At 42.4% G+C, this 16,672-nt stretch overlaps 1 protein-coding gene across 2 annotated transcripts in view; it reads left to right on the forward strand.

Annotated features, from left to right (window-relative positions):
• Positions 1-899: 899 nt before the first annotated feature.
• Positions 900-16,672, forward strand: part of STX7 (syntaxin 7) — a 34,168-nt gene continuing 18,395 nt past the window's right edge. For both annotated transcript variants that reach the window (XM_075707297.1, XM_075707298.1), the window contains exons 1-2: positions 900-924; positions 8,272-8,425. In XM_075707297.1, coding sequence (XP_075563412.1) covers positions 8,344-8,425 — 82 coding nt within the window. In that variant the 5' untranslated portion in view covers positions 900-924; positions 8,272-8,343. The remainder of the gene's footprint in view (positions 925-8,271; positions 8,426-16,672) is intronic.

Consider the following 16,672-nt stretch of genomic DNA (forward strand, 5'->3'; position numbering starts at 1 on the left):
AGCCCCAGGGTTCTGGGGAGCATCTGGTCCTGTAGTTTCGGCTTTGCAGAACTGGGGAGGGTGCGGAAGCGCCCCAGCTGCCATGCCGGCGGCCTCCAGGCTCGCCCCTGGCCTCTCCTCAGGTAGCTGGGTCAGGGGGAGACCGGGCATCCCCACGTCTCTGCTCCCCTTGCTCCCCGGTGCGGCGGCCACTGCTGCCCTGGCAGCCACGCGCGGCCTGCGCCTCCGACGCACCCGGCCGCCACCTGAACGCGCCCGCCATTTTCCGGTGGTCCTGGCATCACTTGCCCCCTCTCTCAGGTAAATATGGTAGAACTTTTCGTTTAAAGGCACCTTTCGATAAGTCTACAATTTCCCACTCACTCTCTTCCAAGTGTCCATTCCCATTTAGAGACCAAGTGACCAAAACTGCAGGCAGTGCTTGAAAGCAGGACATTAATGGATTAACATCGTATTTTTCACCGCAGTATTGTTTCCTTTCTCATGTTTTCCCCTTAATTCCCGACGCAACAGCGTCTCTTCCTTAAATTACGCTCTCGTCCGCCATTTTTTCCACCCGCGGAGGGCTGCGCTCCCGGAGCGGCCGGCGAGGAGCCCGGGCCCTGTCAGCAGGCGGCTGCCGCCCGCAGGCCGAGCGCAGGCGGCCGTCAGCGGGAGCGGCGGGCATCCCGCCCGCCCGCCCCGCCCCGCCCCGCCCCGCTCCCTCAGCCCGCCCGCTCCCGGCCCGCCCCGCTCCCTCAGCCCGCCCGTCCCCGGCCCGCCCCGCTCCCTCAGCCCGCCGGGCGGGGCAGCGGTACGGCCCCTCCTCCCCACGCCTCCGCCGTCACGGCGGGGCGGGACGGGGCGGGTAGGGGCGGACAGGCCGCGGCCCGTCCCCGCCCTGCTGCCGCCGCCGCCCGCCGGGAGCAGGTTCGCCGGCGCCGAGTAAGGGCAGCGGGAGCTGCGCCGGGGGTGGTCGTCGTCCGGGCGGAGGAGGGGGCGGGCAGGGCGGTGTTCGGCCAGCCGGGAAGGGGCTGCCGGGGCGGGGAGCCCGTCAGAGGGCGGCGGGAAGGGCCGCAGCGGGCCGGGGCCGGGGCCGCAGCGCCCCGCGGGCCCTCGCTGGGGTCGGGGCCGCCCCCCCCGGCGCGGCGCTGCCGCCTGGCCTGGGGCGAGCGGGGCGGCTGCGGGGTGACCGGGCCGTGGGGCGGGCAGGGCCGGGGCCGCGGTTTTGGAGCGCGGTCGGTTGTGTCACCGCCACCCCTTTTCCCCCACACCCCTCCCCGTGACAACCCCCTGATATCATGGCTTTGGGCTTGACGCTGACCATGATGCTCCAAGGAGAGACTCGGGGCCTACAGCTGGTGTTTTACAGCAGCTTATGTCGGCTTGTAGGGTAGGATGGTCACCTTCGCCGTATTGAAACGCTCTCCATGCTATTCCAGATCCGAGGTGAGCAAAGCATGCCAGCAGGAGGAAGGGAGGTTATAAAAATCACCTATGTAAATAGCGAGCCTGGGCCTGGCGCGTCAGGGCCCTGGCCCGACGTTATCACTGCTTTCCTGGTGAACCACTCGCCGCCGCATCAGGCAATGGGCCCTTTTTGAAACTGTAAAAGGAAGTGGAAGGTTTCACTCAGCTTTGCATGAAATGCAAGGCACTGCACCTTAGCTGAAGCTCAGTGATAAAATCCCAGGATACTTAGTGCCAGAAGAGATGTGCTTATGTGTTGTGACCCCCTCCACTGATGAACAAGCTGTGCAAAGGCAGAGAGCCGTGCAGGGTGAGCAGAGCCCTCCTGACCGATCATCCTCCAGGCGTGTGCTTTGCCAACAGTGCAGCCCTTCTGCTTGGAGCCTGGGGTCTTGTGCAAGGGCTGTTAATAGAAAAGAAGGAAAAAGGAGGAAAATAAAGTTAAAATAAGTTAAAATTAGAAGAAAGTGATGCTAAATGCTGGTGGTGTTATAAACTGTATTTGTGTTCCCTTCATGAAGATTTCTCTTGTAGTCTTATATCAGACTATTAAGTAGCACTCTTCTTGGTGGCTTACATTGAAGTGAAACTCTTTGGGGGGCAGGGGGGGAGAGAAAAAAAGGGACCATGTAGTCATTGTGCTACTATATGTAGTCATTAGCGTCCTGGTAGGCCTCAGAGGAACTCAGCATCCAGCGCAATCAGATTTTGTGCAAAGCTAACTTCTCCCTCAGTGTACTTGATCTGAACATTTGGTTCAAAATGAACAAGCTGCTGTTAGGGAGATTTGGGTGAGAACACGTAGCGCGCTATATGCCCTGTGGTCCTGGTCCATCTTTGTTTTCCTGTGAGACATTCATTGTCTACCAGCAGCACAAGAAACTTGGCACTTCAAAATGGTCACCTTGGGTCCATTTTCAGCCCTCACCTTCCTTCCCCTCCCTAACAGTTCCATCACCCAGCGTTCATTTTCCTCTTCCCGCTTCATTGTCAGGCCTCTCAATGCTTTGTGCACTCCTAGGAAACGTAATTCCCTTACTTAAGGCATTTCCCTGAGAACTAATATGTTCTGTTAGGCTTGTGAAAGCTATGTGCCTCCTTCACCTGGTTCATTATCAGTGTGAATGAATCGGACAATGATAAGCACATATTTTTTTTAGCCATATATGCTGAGCGTTGGTGATGCATTAGGTCTAATAGTATTTCAGGCTTCCATAATCTAGTTTTCCACACTGGGCAGTTCTAAATGCCAGCGCTTTAAATTACATCTTTGCTGGACAGAATCATTCATAGGGAAAATGAGTAAAACACTGACCAGTGGCACAATCTAATTTTTTTCTTTTTCCTTTTCTAAAAAAAAGTACTTCTAGGTGTTACATGATGCAAGCTTGGGTTTGGTATGTTTCAGCATGACTAATGTGGCAAGGCTGAGGGAATTGGGCAGAGTGGAATAGAAAATCACCTTTTGACATCTTTTGTGTTAGTGTTGCTGCATTAGAGCAAAGGAAGTTTTAAATAAACTTTGCTTGCTTTTTCCTACCATATATGGATCTGAGTTTTACTTCTACCTGAAACTAGATGATAAAGGAAGATCTGGAAACTTTTTTTCTTTTAAGAAGGCAGGAAGGATTAATTTTAATGCTATTTTGTTTCCATGTTTATTATGCTCCACAGTTGGTTTTGTATTATGGAAGCCCCCAGCCTGCCTTTGTGGACCAGGATTCCAGCTCATTAGGAGCTGTAAAGTGGAAAATGTGATCTCTGTCTCTAAATATTTTAGCCTAAGTATAAAGGGAAAAATAGATAAATCCAGAAAAAACTTAACCTCCCTCATCCCTACTAGAGAAAATAGTGCAGATTCAATGCTCACCTGTATATTACTAAGTCAGTTTCTATGAGTCCGTTATGAGAATCCCTCAGGTGCTGTAGCAGGGAGTACTTATCTTACAGTGTACAGTCTACCCTTTATTCCAAGAGCAGTTTTTTGGGTTTGGGTTTTTTTTTCCTTAAGATTAGTTTTACCTGCTGCAAAGTGACTGCTAAGGTCAGCAGCAGATGCTGTCCGAAGATGGTAATGTGTTTTGGGCTGCCTCACGTAGGTGCCAGAGTCACTCCATAGATGCATGTTGTCTCATCTCAGTGTTTGGGTAGTAAAATCTACTGAGGTGAAATAGATTGAGCAATGTTATATTGCAGAAATCTTTCTAATCGTGGTTGTTATCATGATACAAATTTTCTGTAGCTGTGACTGGCTGCAATTTTTTTTTTTTTGCTGAAGTCTTTCAGCAGTTTGTTGGTTTTGCCTGTGTTTTCACCCTGTTTGAATGATTTTGCACTTTTTTGGGGGGAGTAGTTTACAAAGGAAGTAACATTTAGGAGTTGTTTGGGAGAAGATTTGTTTCTGTGACTTTTATTTAGAAAAAAAAAATAATCACATCCAAGAAAGCCCCATGACTTGTCTCTGGATATTTAAAGGCATAAAATCCTAATTCAGATCAGAATTAAATTTTTAAGCATTTCTATGGAATGCAGCATGTACTTCTTGCTTTCTGAAAGTTAAAGATCCATGTAAATGTTTCCAGGTCCTCATGCTAAAACATTGCTTAAACAGCAAAATTATTGCTTAAGGGTTCTTATCGTAGTGTATATGGGCTAGATTTATAGGAGAAGGAAAACTCTTGGAATATCTAAATGAGAAAATACAAAACATATTAGGTGCTTTTTAACTGTATCTGACTGGAGCCTGCAAGATAGTTAGGTGACTGCTGCTGAGATCTAATTTATATGTGCTGCGCTTGTCATGTCACATCATTTTGTCCTGATGGAGCTTTCAAGAATGGTACTGGGGAGCTGCTCAGTTGTGGAGTTTCCGCTTTCTTGTCTTTGCATTTGGCAGTGATCTGACTGGAAACAGCCAAGGGAAAAGTGGATTTTTTTCTATGCCTGACAAACACCTTTCTAGAAAACAAGTTGATACTAAGGTTCATTTTTTGCTTGAGTATGGAGTAACAGTATGATGCAGAAACCAGTTAATGCAGAAATTAGGAAAAATATGTAGCAATCCTTTGAATTCTTTAAACTTCTTGTAGGTACAGAGAGGTCTTGCTTCAGTGAGTGTTGATGAAGTGTTCCAATTCTTTATTTCATTTGTGCCAGTAGGTTCTTCGGACTTTCTTCAGTAGCTTGACCAGCCGAGTTACCACCTGGTATACTCCCATTTAAAGACAGAGGTGTTGAGCAGAAGATAAATGTACAATCAAAAGCTCACACCCGACTGAAACTTTTAGAGGAACTGAAGACTACCACAGATGCAGCTCTGTTCCAGTTTGAATGCAAAGTGTACTTCCCTCAACTGCAGCTGATTATTAACTTTCCCATTTTAAATGTTATGCAGGCAGTAATACCAAAATACATTACAACAGCGTAGTTAAATGCTGTGGAAGTTAAAAAGGGTAATTTCTATGGAAATTCAGAGTCTTGGTGAATGCTCCTATGACCTTGCTATGGAAGGAAATGCTTGGTGCACATGTCTGTTTTGTTTCCTGGTGGTTGAAATCCTGACCTTGTCAAAGCCATTAGCAAAACTCCTGTTGACTTCCCAAGGGCTCAACTATCTGTGTTTTCAGAGGAGTTTGAGGAACTGAGCGCTAATAAGTGGAGGGTGTGTGAGTGGAGGTAGGGTATTCATTCAGTTCAGATGCCCGTGTTGCTGTGAGAACTAGGATGAGGCAGAAGTTCACACCTCCTGTTTAAAAAATAATAACAAACAAATACAAAATTTTCCTTCTCTTTGAGCTGTTCAGTTTGTTTTTTCTTGACTTGGGGAGTTTGTGGTGAAGATTGGGAAGTGATGACTGCTGATGGCTGGCCCCTTACCACTCTTTCTCTCTGTTCCTCAGACCAGTAGCTTACCCTGTCACTAACCTGTATTATTAACATGCTCAGGAATAGCATTGCTGGTGGAAGAATTTGTATGGAGTAAACCAGCTGTGAATTTGCACTGCTATCCTACAAATTTACTCTAAATGTCAATTGAAATATGTGTGTTGATACAAAGAATTGTATCAACAATTAGAGAAATGTACACGTGCAGACGAAATGCTGAACTATATCCTGTGGACTTTGCAGTCTATCATCTGAATGTCCTCGCATTATGTGTTGTGTTTGGCTGCCCAACTCTGTAGCTAGAAAGTTGAGAAGCTCAAAGTCTTGTGTATCATACAGTCTGTACATTTGTCAGTATAGTGCCATGTAACTTGTTTAAAGATACTTATGGTTAGCTGTAGAAATTTTCAAGACAAAAAAAAGAAAGTCAATCACTGCTTTTGTCAAGACTTGGATGAAATATTCTGTGTATATCTCTTGATTGTAATGCTGTTGCTGAGAACGGTGTTACAGGCAGCTGTCTGGTGAATACAAATATGAAGGGAGAACAAACAATCGTGAAGGACTATTTCAGTTAGTTCTGTAGCCTTTCTACACAAGGTAATTTGGTCTTTTGCTGTCTCTTCTCCCGAGCAGCTGCATTTTAATGTTAAACTTTTATCATTAAATATAATATTTAACTAAAAAGTATTTTTAGCCAGTGCTGGTGTTGTAGTTAGCATGCTACTAATGTGTCTAAAAATAGTCATAACTTTTAAAAGAAACAAACAATGTCAACAGTTCTGAGAAATCTTCTTTTTCAAACTAACTTCTTTTTAGGTGTTTTCTTTGGATTTTATGCCTGTGATTGTATTTTCTGCTAAATTGATAGAATTTCCTTACTTAGTCAATACACCAAGGCATAGGACCGTTTATTCGCTATAAAGTTTGCATGGGTTTGGCCTGACAATACAAGTTCAGTGCAATATTGCCTAGAGTTTCCAAAAAGATCAAGGGTTGTTATGCCAGCTTCAGACCAGATAAGTGGGATTTAGGCTGGCTGGCTGGCTGACTGACTGACTGACTTCAGACTTTAGTCTGTGACCCAAAATAACTTGAATCTGCATGTGGTACAGACAAAGACAGGAAACAATACTGCAGAGAGCTATCATGACTTGTGGCCGATTGTGCAGCAAGTAAGTAGAAGAGTGTAAATACACACACTGTTTCTTCATCTGCAGTCAGGTTGTTCATTACTAGGGGATACTTCAGGGCCTGCAGAATCGAAGCAGAGTTTGGGACCCTGGTGCTGCAGCCATTTCAAAATTGTGCAGGGTTTGTCTTCACGGTAGCAGCAGCTTGTTTATCTGGCATAGGTGATGTAACCTGCAGGGCAGCAGGGATGAGGCTGACCTCTGTAGTTATATCCCTAGGGAAGTTCTGGTGGGATGTGTCTGACCAGCGCAATGTCTTGGCAGCTGCACTAGAGATCATTTCATATCATAGAGGTGTGAAAAGTCATGTTTTAAAAACAACCAGGGTGCTGCTGCGCTGTATTAATACAGGCATTTTGAAGGTGAAAGAAAATAATGTTTGGCAACAAGGACTGTTAATTGGTTTGTTTGGTTTTTTTTTAAAGTTCATAAGGACTTGAGGTTCTAAACTGTAGCACAGCTGGTATCACACTTGACAAATCAGTTTCCATTTCATTTCCTTCTTTTCTGTTTAAACATTTAAATGTGCTTTGTCTTTCTCCCTGAAATTGAGTTTTAGCAGTGTCTGTTGACCAGAAGCTGACAGGCCAGGAGAAGAGGACATTGCTTGGAAGACACATGGTTTGGGTTGAATAGTGGAAGTGTGGGGAACTGGTGAGATCAAAACGTTGAACCTGTGAAGGTGACGTGCAGGACAATGGAAAGGATAAATTTAAGACTAAGCACAGCCTGGATGAAATTGTGGGATGGTGTTGGATGCACGTGTACTTGATTAGTCTGCATTCTCATTGCAGAAGAGATAAACGGACAGTTTTAATTTGCACGTGTATCCTAAGCTATGTCTTATTGATTTAGATTTAGAGTATCTTTGAGCTTGTGCTGAAATTTGGTCTGTATGGATGGAAGGCAGGCTAAGACAACTCTAGTAGTTATATGCTGCATGATTGTATATGTGTGCTTTTAGGGAAAGTGTATTGGTCAGTATCTGTGTTGTCAGATTTTGACCTTTTTGGATAAGATATGGTAGGCCTGGGTGCAAAAAAACACCCCTACACCCAAGTTGTTGAAAAATGAGTTCACATTGGGAAACACAGCAGCTGAAACAGGATAGAGTGGCAATTCGTAGAATTCAGATGAAACTGGATTACAGCTAAAACTGAAGTTAATACAAATTATTGGTGTTTAGAGGGAGTTGGGTGTCTCCTCCATTCAGATATCTTGTGTGATATTTGCTGGGTTTTTTCCCAGTGTTTTATATATGCTAGGTTGTATTGGTGGGATGGGTGATTCACAGTGTGGAAATAACTATGCAATTGGTTTGGGACATAATTCATCAGAGGATTTGGCATTGACAGATAAAACGTACAGCTTTTTTCTGGAATGGCAACAAATGAAAATGCATACTTTTTCTTTGCTTACAGTGGAAAAAACATGTAAGAAGTATGGCCACGGCTGTAGATTCTGTGATGTAGCTGCTGTAGAGTAATTGCAGATCTTAAGCCTAAGAATCTTAATAGTAAGAGTTATTGTAGGAAATTCAAAAAGGACATCATATTCTTATTTAACACTTTTTTACGAAAGCATTCACTTAAATTCCATCTTTGAAATACTGTGTTTTTGGAGAGAGTAAACATTAGTATATGGAGTTTTCTTTAATCTTTTCTTATGTATTCTTCTTTAAGATGATGAAGACCTTTGTAAACCAATGACCAAGATATAACTCTGTTTTCTGGGGGGGATTTAGGTGTCCTTAATAGGTGGAGAGTGTCTGACTTGTTCCCATCGTGGATGAACTTGACAGCAAATCTACTCAGCCATGTCGTACGGTGCAGGTTTTGGGGACCCTAATCAACTAGCCCAATGCATAACTTCTAACATCCAGAAGATCACGCAATGCTGTAAGTTGCACTTATGCATGTTTTATATAAAACTTTAATAATGGTGGTGCCCCCCATTTGAGGTTAGTTTCCCAGATTCATGCACTGGAATTCACTCTTTGACTTCCTCTACTCATTTGACAGGTTTGTGGCACCCCACACAGCAGATCCAGTCCTTTGTATGTGTGGTTAAATGTGATCTATCCTGAGAAAGTATAGTATCACTCTGTATTCACCAACTGAATAAATAATTAAAGATGGCTGCTGGTAATAAGCCAGTTTTGTCCTGGCCAGTTATGTGGCACCTTAAGATGGTAGGTTGAGCTGTTTGCTGAGAAAGGATTGCATCAAATATTTGCTGGAGCTTGAATTGTTTAGCAGGAACAGAAGCTGTGGCCTTGCAGCTTGCCCTTGGAAGTACATATTGGATATGTAAATAAGATTGTGCAAGTTTTAATATACCTGTGCTTAGATTCATGCCACCTAATTTTTTTTAGCCACCTAATGGGGGATGTTCAAGTTAGAGGTAAGTTAGGCTGCTGGGGTTTTCAGTCCTTTTCCCTTTTGCTCCATTTTCCGTTATATTTTTAGTGTGTGTGTATATGTAAAACAAATACAACTTGATCTCACAAATTGCACAAAGTATACTGTTCATGAGAAGGGAGCTAGCCATGAACAGCATATGGTTAGGTTTTGGCATACACATTTTTAGTGTTGCATGGGACATAGTGTGCATGCAGAAATGAGTATTTTATTATTAAAACTTTAATTCTGATCAGTTAAGTATGTCAGTTTTAATAAAAACTTTGATCTTTGTTTTGCAAGACAAGTTTTAGGAGTTGGCATTTGTAGCACAGATTAATGGCACAGATTGGGTTTTTGTCTATTTTTTCAGCTACATTTTGTATTTTCTTCCAGAAAGAATTTCTTTGAATCTCAATAGACGGGAAGAAAAATTGCAATTTTGCTTTATTGAAAAGTTTCTGTACATCAGGGTTGTATTTCCTCAGCCTAAAATGAACAAACTGGCTCTGTAGAAGCCGTTAACACTTTATTTCCTAAAATCTGCTCAGTGAATTCACTCAGTCTCATGGCTTCTAACTTGGTCTTCCAGTTAGAAGGCAACCTGTCACAGACACCAAGGCTCCAAGATGTAAAAAAGAAGCCTTGGTTGTCAGGTGAAAACATAAAGTGAAACCAGTGGTTGAACAGATTCAAAGATGGCAAGGTTCACTCTATTACTACATAGAAGCACATAAAAGAGAATTAAGTAACAACAAGTTAAAATGATTCATAAAAGCATTGCGTTTTCAGAATGAAATTAATAGAATAAGAGAGTTTCTTTTCAGGTTACTGTACCATTTCAGGAGGTCCCTCAAAACTAATTCACACCTCTGCTAACATGCAAGCAAACTGAGTACTACTACAGAGATATAGATGAGATACAGATTAGTTGAAAGGAAGCAGGCTCTTCCAGCTAGAAGCTGGCCCTTTAACTTGTGGGAGAAATACAGAAAAACTTCCTGAATTAGACAACGCTGTGCTGCTGACATTTCATAATACACCAGAGTTTTATAGGAAGTAACATTGGTCAAAACAACAATCTTTGCTGTAACATTTCTTCAAGGTTGAATTATTACACACACCACCCCCCCAAGTAATAAATTTGATCTGGTTCTTGATTAACTGTTTTTAATATGCTATACAAGATAAAATACATATATTAAATACCTCACATTTCATAATGCATCCACATGATGCTGCTTTTGTATTAATACTTGTGATCCTTACCTCCCTTCTTTCTTAGTTCGTGTAGCCCACTGTTGCTGATTGACAAGCAAAGCTCATCTCTATGCTGGTTTAGCACACCAATAATTAAATCAGTTGCAAGATAATATTCTTTTTGGTTTGGGTTGTTCTGTGATAATGGAGAGGACCTATATTTGTATCAGGCTGTTACCTGGGTTAGCTTAGCACCCTTTTAACTTTAAAGAACAGATTTCATTGATCTGTGGATCCAGTCATGCAGTTGATCATTATGTTGAAGGTGCGTTAAGAGTTGTAAATTGCATCTGCCTTGCCTGAACCCCTGGTGAACTACTCCAGTAAATGCTATCTGTAGTGGGCTGTTTGAGTTTCATTGGAGCAGAGGGTGTTGGTGGGTCATTTTTAGGACCTTGAAGATATAATTGAGCTAGCTAATAGGAAGCAGCATACACTGCTGTCTGTACTCTGAGCTCTCGTGGAAGCTTAAGCCAGGAGGGCACCTATATTTATTTGGGATCCCAAACCCCAGAGCATTCTTTGAAAAAAGGGTTCTTTCAGCTGTTCTTTAAACAAGGATCCATGCTCTGTTTTGTGTTTCCAGCATTTCTGCAGAAATAAGTGATTATAACATCACTCAGCAACACCTAGAGAATGGAGTCTATTTTCCTCAGCCTGAAACTCATGTTTTGCTTATCAGTAACATCTCCGAGATGAGATTTAGGGAACTAGTCTGCGGAGCGTTTCTTTGTGCCTTTTGTTAAAACTGTTCCACTGAGCAGCTGGAACTGCAAAACTTAAGGCTCCTCTTGACATCTGATGTAGAGTGGCAGGGCTCAGGCAGGAGTTAGGCTCTCAGACCCACTCCTAGCATCTTCAGAGAATCCATGTGACTCTCTTTGAGCAGTGCTGTAAAACCTGGGGAGCCTGAATCACATGTGCTTGAATGAGCTGCAGTGTTGTGTGCTGAACCTCGGTGAGGTCAGTGATGCCCGCAAGCTGTGTCTCGCTGGTTTGGTTTCGGGTCTGTGTTAACAGTGATGAGAAGCAGATCTGCGAATGGTTCGGGAACCTTCAGATTTAAACAATAAAACCAAAGAAGTGTATAACGAGCTTTGGCACCTCTTAGGCTTAGGCAGCTGCTAAATTTATGTGTTACTAGAACACAATTTATGATTAAGGTTTGAAAGTCTGTCTGTCTGGAATTTGGTCCAAAGTAACTGTAATTCTCATTCCGGGCCTATCTTGTATCTGATTATAAAATCTAGATGACACACACTGTGTTGGACTTTTGAAATAGAAATTTAAAGGTGGTTGAGGTTTGTCCCTAACTTTCTGAATATGGAGAACAGAATATAGGGAATGATGCAGGGTGTAGAGCTCCAACCTGTTTGGGCTTTGTAGACAGAGAACCTATTAGCAAGGTGTTTTAATCAGTATTTACTAAAGGAGCAGTAGTTCCAGAACTGGGTTTCATAGGTTGCACTCTCGCTTATGTGGCAGCTTAATGACAGCTGCTACTAACAAGAGAAATCTCAATGCCTGCCTTCTATATTTCCTTGAAATATTTCCTGTTGGTCACTCGTTTACAGCAACTGGATAGCCAAGGAATGAGTGTGATGCACAGAAACAAGATGAGCTAGCGAAAGATATTACTTTGTGACAAAACAAGTCCTGCCTGCTTACAAATCTGTGTTTCTACCAGGCATGTTCATTTATCATACTAGGGATGTGCCTAGTGTCACAAATGCAGGTCTGTGAATCCTGCTGATTATGTCAATTCACTATGAATGAGTGACTTTACACGGTTTAATTTAGTAAAAGTTAGAATTTACTTGTAGCAAATTGCAGAATTTGATTATAGTATTTTTAATAGCACTCAATCATCAATGATTAATAAAGTGATTAGACAAAATTGATCAAAACAGTGACTTAGTTACAGATTCGAAGATGGCAAGGTTCACTCTATTACTACATAGAAGCACATAAAAGAGAATTAAGTCACAACAAGTTAAAATGATTCATAAAAGCATTGCGTATATGTGGAATAAAGGCGGGGGGGGCCCTCCCGTTGAGTCACGAGGTTTAGACTAGACCCCCTTGCTTTCTAAACTCCTTCTCAGAGAGGAGCCTAGGTGCGTCTAGGTCTAGTCCTAGTCTCAGACTTGGTCAATGGTTTATATGGATAAGGGTAATGTATGTATATGCATATATGTATATCTAGTACATAGGAAAAGTATATAAAGGAAATTGGATTATATGAGAGAGAGAGAGAAATCATATGTAGGGGATACGGAAACCCTCCCGTTGAGTCACGAGGTTCAGAATGGACCCCCTTGCTTTCTAAACTCCTTCTCAGAGAGGAGCCTAGGTGCGGCTGGGCCCACTCTTAGTCTCAGACTTGGTCAACGGTTTAGGAGAGTAATGCTATAAGAATAGTACAGCAATATAAAACTCCTTTTAAAATTAAATCATACATCTACAAAACTACTTAAATTGATTCATGCATGCACACTTACAACTATAAATGCATATATGAAAATAGTATACCTGTTAAAAATTGCCCTTGAGTTTAGTGAAATACTCATGTCTAATGCCTTGGCATTTCTCAACGGGCGAGAATAGAGTTTTGAGGAGTGAAGAATATCAGCAGCCCAGGCTCCGTTGTCGATCTCTGGCAATGGAGTTCTGGTGGCAGCAGACTTTCGGATATCTGCTAAGTTTCGCTGACTCCGAGTGACGCTTCGATTGGAGGGAGATGCTGGTGCGGTCCGCGGCGGTCCAGGAGAGCTCAAAGGGCCTCACTTAGGACTGCCGTTTATAGGATTGTGAGATGATTGACTTTAATCACCAGTAAATTTCCATCCGAGCCACAATTCGGGTCGGTTTGTTGCTGGAATTCCGGCAGCGATGATACCACCCTGTTTCAAGGCTGTCTGGGGTAGCTGTTCTCGTTCCCCTCGTTAGCCATAATATGAATGTTGATAAGAACAGAGCTGCTCTCTGCTCCAGCCATGTAGGAGTTTCTGGTACAATTAAGGGGTGCTTAACTGACCAACTCACTACACAAAAGCTGCGGCCTGGAATTCCTGAGATTGTAAAGCGGCCGAAGTGAAGGGGAAAAACAAAACAGAAAAGCAGGGGCAGGGGGAGATGTACCACCACACCTAGTAGGATGAGAGCATTGAGTCCCTATTGTGATTTTTTTTTTTTTCCTTCCTCCTCTTCTTGAGCATGTAGTGAATTGTACAAGAGGGAATCTGATCTTTCAACAAATGGAAAGATTAAACTAAAATAAATAAAACAAACAAAAAGCCTAATTTAAAAGCTTTAAAACGTGTTAATTTCAGACTTCTTACAACTGTGAAGATGACGGGGAGCAGTTCTTTGAAATCTGACAGTTTTCTGCATTTTAAAGAATTGATTTGCTGTGTGTAGCAATAAGAGGGAAAGCATTTTGTTTAAGAAGATGTTCCCAAGAGGGAACAAAATGGGAGTTGCATTTGTCTACAGGGATAACTGCACAGTTATAAGAGTAGGAAGGATATGGTTAGAGGAGTAGGGGCCTCTTCTACTCAGCCGGAAAGATTTGACTTGTGTCTCTGACAGGAACTGTGCAAGAAGAAGTAAGCAGGTGTGTTTTTTCCTTCCCCCACATACTACTTCTCAAGTCTCTCTCCCATGTGTGGGTCATTGATGAAGCAGACTTGTATGTCTTTGTTTTGCTTTGTTCCTAGTATTTTCTGTGTAGCTAATGAATATGTCAGTGCAGTCCCCGAAGAAAAGCCAGAATGATGCAGGCTAGACAGATAACTATTATGTCTCCACTGGCATCTTAAGCCGGGCTTTGGGAGCTGTTGGTTTAGAAGCAGTTTAGAATGCTGCCTTTTGCTTGGGAACACAGAACAAAGCCTGGCGCTGATAAAGCACACCCAGTCTTTGAGTTTCAGAGATGTTCTGGTTTGCAAACTGTAATCAAACAGTTACAGAACCTACGCTAACTGAAGTGAGGCATTCATATTCCCTCCCTACCTCTCCCTTCCCAACTCCTCCAGTTTTTAAAGGTCATGGCAGGATTTTGTGCAGTGGTAGTTGCAAAGTCAGTAAGAAGGGCGTAATCTACCCTTGCTCAGTATTTGCAAGGTCAGTGATAGAGTATGTGACGTGTTCATGCACACTGAAAATCAGCCAGCTGGAGAAACATACGCTCTGCATACTGCAAGATAATAAAAATAAAATAAAATCCAGTAGCCACAATCCACATATGGCTACAGAGAGTCTGCCTGGCTTTCAGAGATTCTTTCTCATAAGGACTCTTGCTTTCTGCTGACTTCCTTTTCTGTTCATTAAGGTAGCACAAACATCAGTTCATAGAGAGCACATTCCCAGAAGGTCAGCTTCAGCCAGCAGAGATCCCTCTGTCATGTGATACCTCTCCTGTGACAGCTAAGTTTGTCCAATTTCTGTTGTATCCCAAGTTTTCTATAAGCATATTTTCACTGAATGTTGTTACACTGGGAGTTGAATTACACCAATCATATGACTTTCACTTCTATGTAACTGTAGAAAATCATAAACACGGATTAAACCCTGAAGAATATTAGAGTTCTGATATATGCCTTTTTGTCGTGGTTTAAGCCTGGTAGATAGCTAAAACATTCAGCTAAAACAGGCTGAAACTAATGAAAAACTATGTCTGCTACTATGTTTGTAGCACCAACTGATTCGCATGATTATTCTTTAGCTAAAGAAGTCTACAGATGGGCAAGTGAAAAGCAAATGAAATCACTGAGGTGTTGAAATCAGAGCCTGTCTGAAAACAAAATTCTGTTTTGTCTAGATTTAAAATGCGGTTTTGTACAGGTGTGGTTTTAAAGCTTAAAGTAGAGCTTGTTGACACTTTTAACAATGGTATTGTCAGAAATTTCCGATTAGCTGCAGTTAACCAGAATTTAACTTTGCGGGAACATACTAGTTGGAACAAATCTTTTTTTTATTATTATTGTTGCTGTTGTCAGGAAGGTTTTTGGATTTAGGATGAAGTTTCAGTAAAACCTGGAAAAGGCTGGTTATTTAGGGGTTTTAAGTACCCGTTATGGTCCTCCAGGTTGCATTTTGTGGACTTTTCCAAGGCTGAGGAATGGAACTTGAATCTGCTATGTCCAATTCATAACCTGAATATGAAGGATAATAGGAGGAGGAATTCAGATATTTTGGGTCTTTCTAAATGCCTGTCTTCCTGCAATGAGGTGAAGTCGTGAAGTTCACAGTTCTTTTAGAAATAAACTATTTCTGAAAACTTCAAACATGAATTATTTGCATGCTCTTCCTAAAGGCTTTGATCTATGTAAAGTAGCATATATATTAAAGGTAGTATGCCTCACAGATTTGTTTATGAATTTGGAGGGTTTTGTTAATATTTTTCTGTGTTTTGTCTTTTTTGTTAAAAATATTTTGGTCCTCTGGAAAGTGATATATGAAAGTGTCTTATGTGGATGACATTGCACAAGATGGACAGGGATTTATTTATGCTAGCAGCAGAATAGAGTGAAAAAATGGGTATTCCATGTACACCCCAGCACGCTATTTATGTTAGTAGGTGCAGAAAAAGCAGAGTTTTTCCCTGTCCTACAGTTTTGCATTACCTTAGTTAATGAGTGTGGGCGAGGATGGCATGAAAGAGGTCTGTAAATTGACCCATCTTAGTTTGGAAGCAATTTAAATAACAATTGTAAAACCACTGTGCAATTTACAAATAGCAAGGTGACCAGTGAAGACATCCATAATTTTGTCTGCAACTGTTGCTTTTGCTGATGGAGCAAATATAAATGGACTCACCTAGACAAGATAACTTTTGCAAAACAGCCTGCATTTGCAGCAGAGAGGGGAAGGGATGTGGCAAGGGTCCTCATGCTCTTTCCTGTCTCTAGAGAGCTACATTTCAGAGCCTAAGGTACTTAAAATACCTATTCCAGTTCATTTCTGTTGGATTTTCCTCCTTGTGGACAGGAGAAGAGGAGACTGCATGGCAGGAAGCTGCAGTCCAGTTAGGGCTCAGAATAAACCCAGGTCAGTGGTTGATTGCGAGTTACCCCAGCGTAAAAGCTACTTCCTTGTGTTGACTGGTCTGTGGTGTGTGGCATGTCTTTGCTTCCATGTTCGCTCCTGAATTAGTTTCCTGTATCAATGACCTGACCTCTTAAAAAGCCAAACTTTCTTCGTGTAGGTGAGTTGGGTTTATGGTGTTTGTGCAGCAACAGTTTACTGCAGTCATGCATCGTTTTCATAACTTAATAAGTTACTGGTATTCTTTAGAAAAACATCCAAACTTTGGGGTTTCAGGGATTTACCAGGGATGGTTTAGGATATGAATATAAAGTGATTACAGCTTGATTTAATTCCCCTTGGCTGAGCTATAATAATTGATCACATGATCAGTTATTGTGCACTTAATGTGTTTCTAGTGTGCTCTACACCTAGATTAGAGGAACGGGCACTACTTCA

This window comes from Pelecanus crispus, chromosome 3 (assembly GCF_030463565.1).
Source record: "Pelecanus crispus isolate bPelCri1 chromosome 3, bPelCri1.pri, whole genome shotgun sequence".
NCBI lineage: Eukaryota > Metazoa > Chordata > Aves > Pelecaniformes > Pelecanidae > Pelecanus > Pelecanus crispus.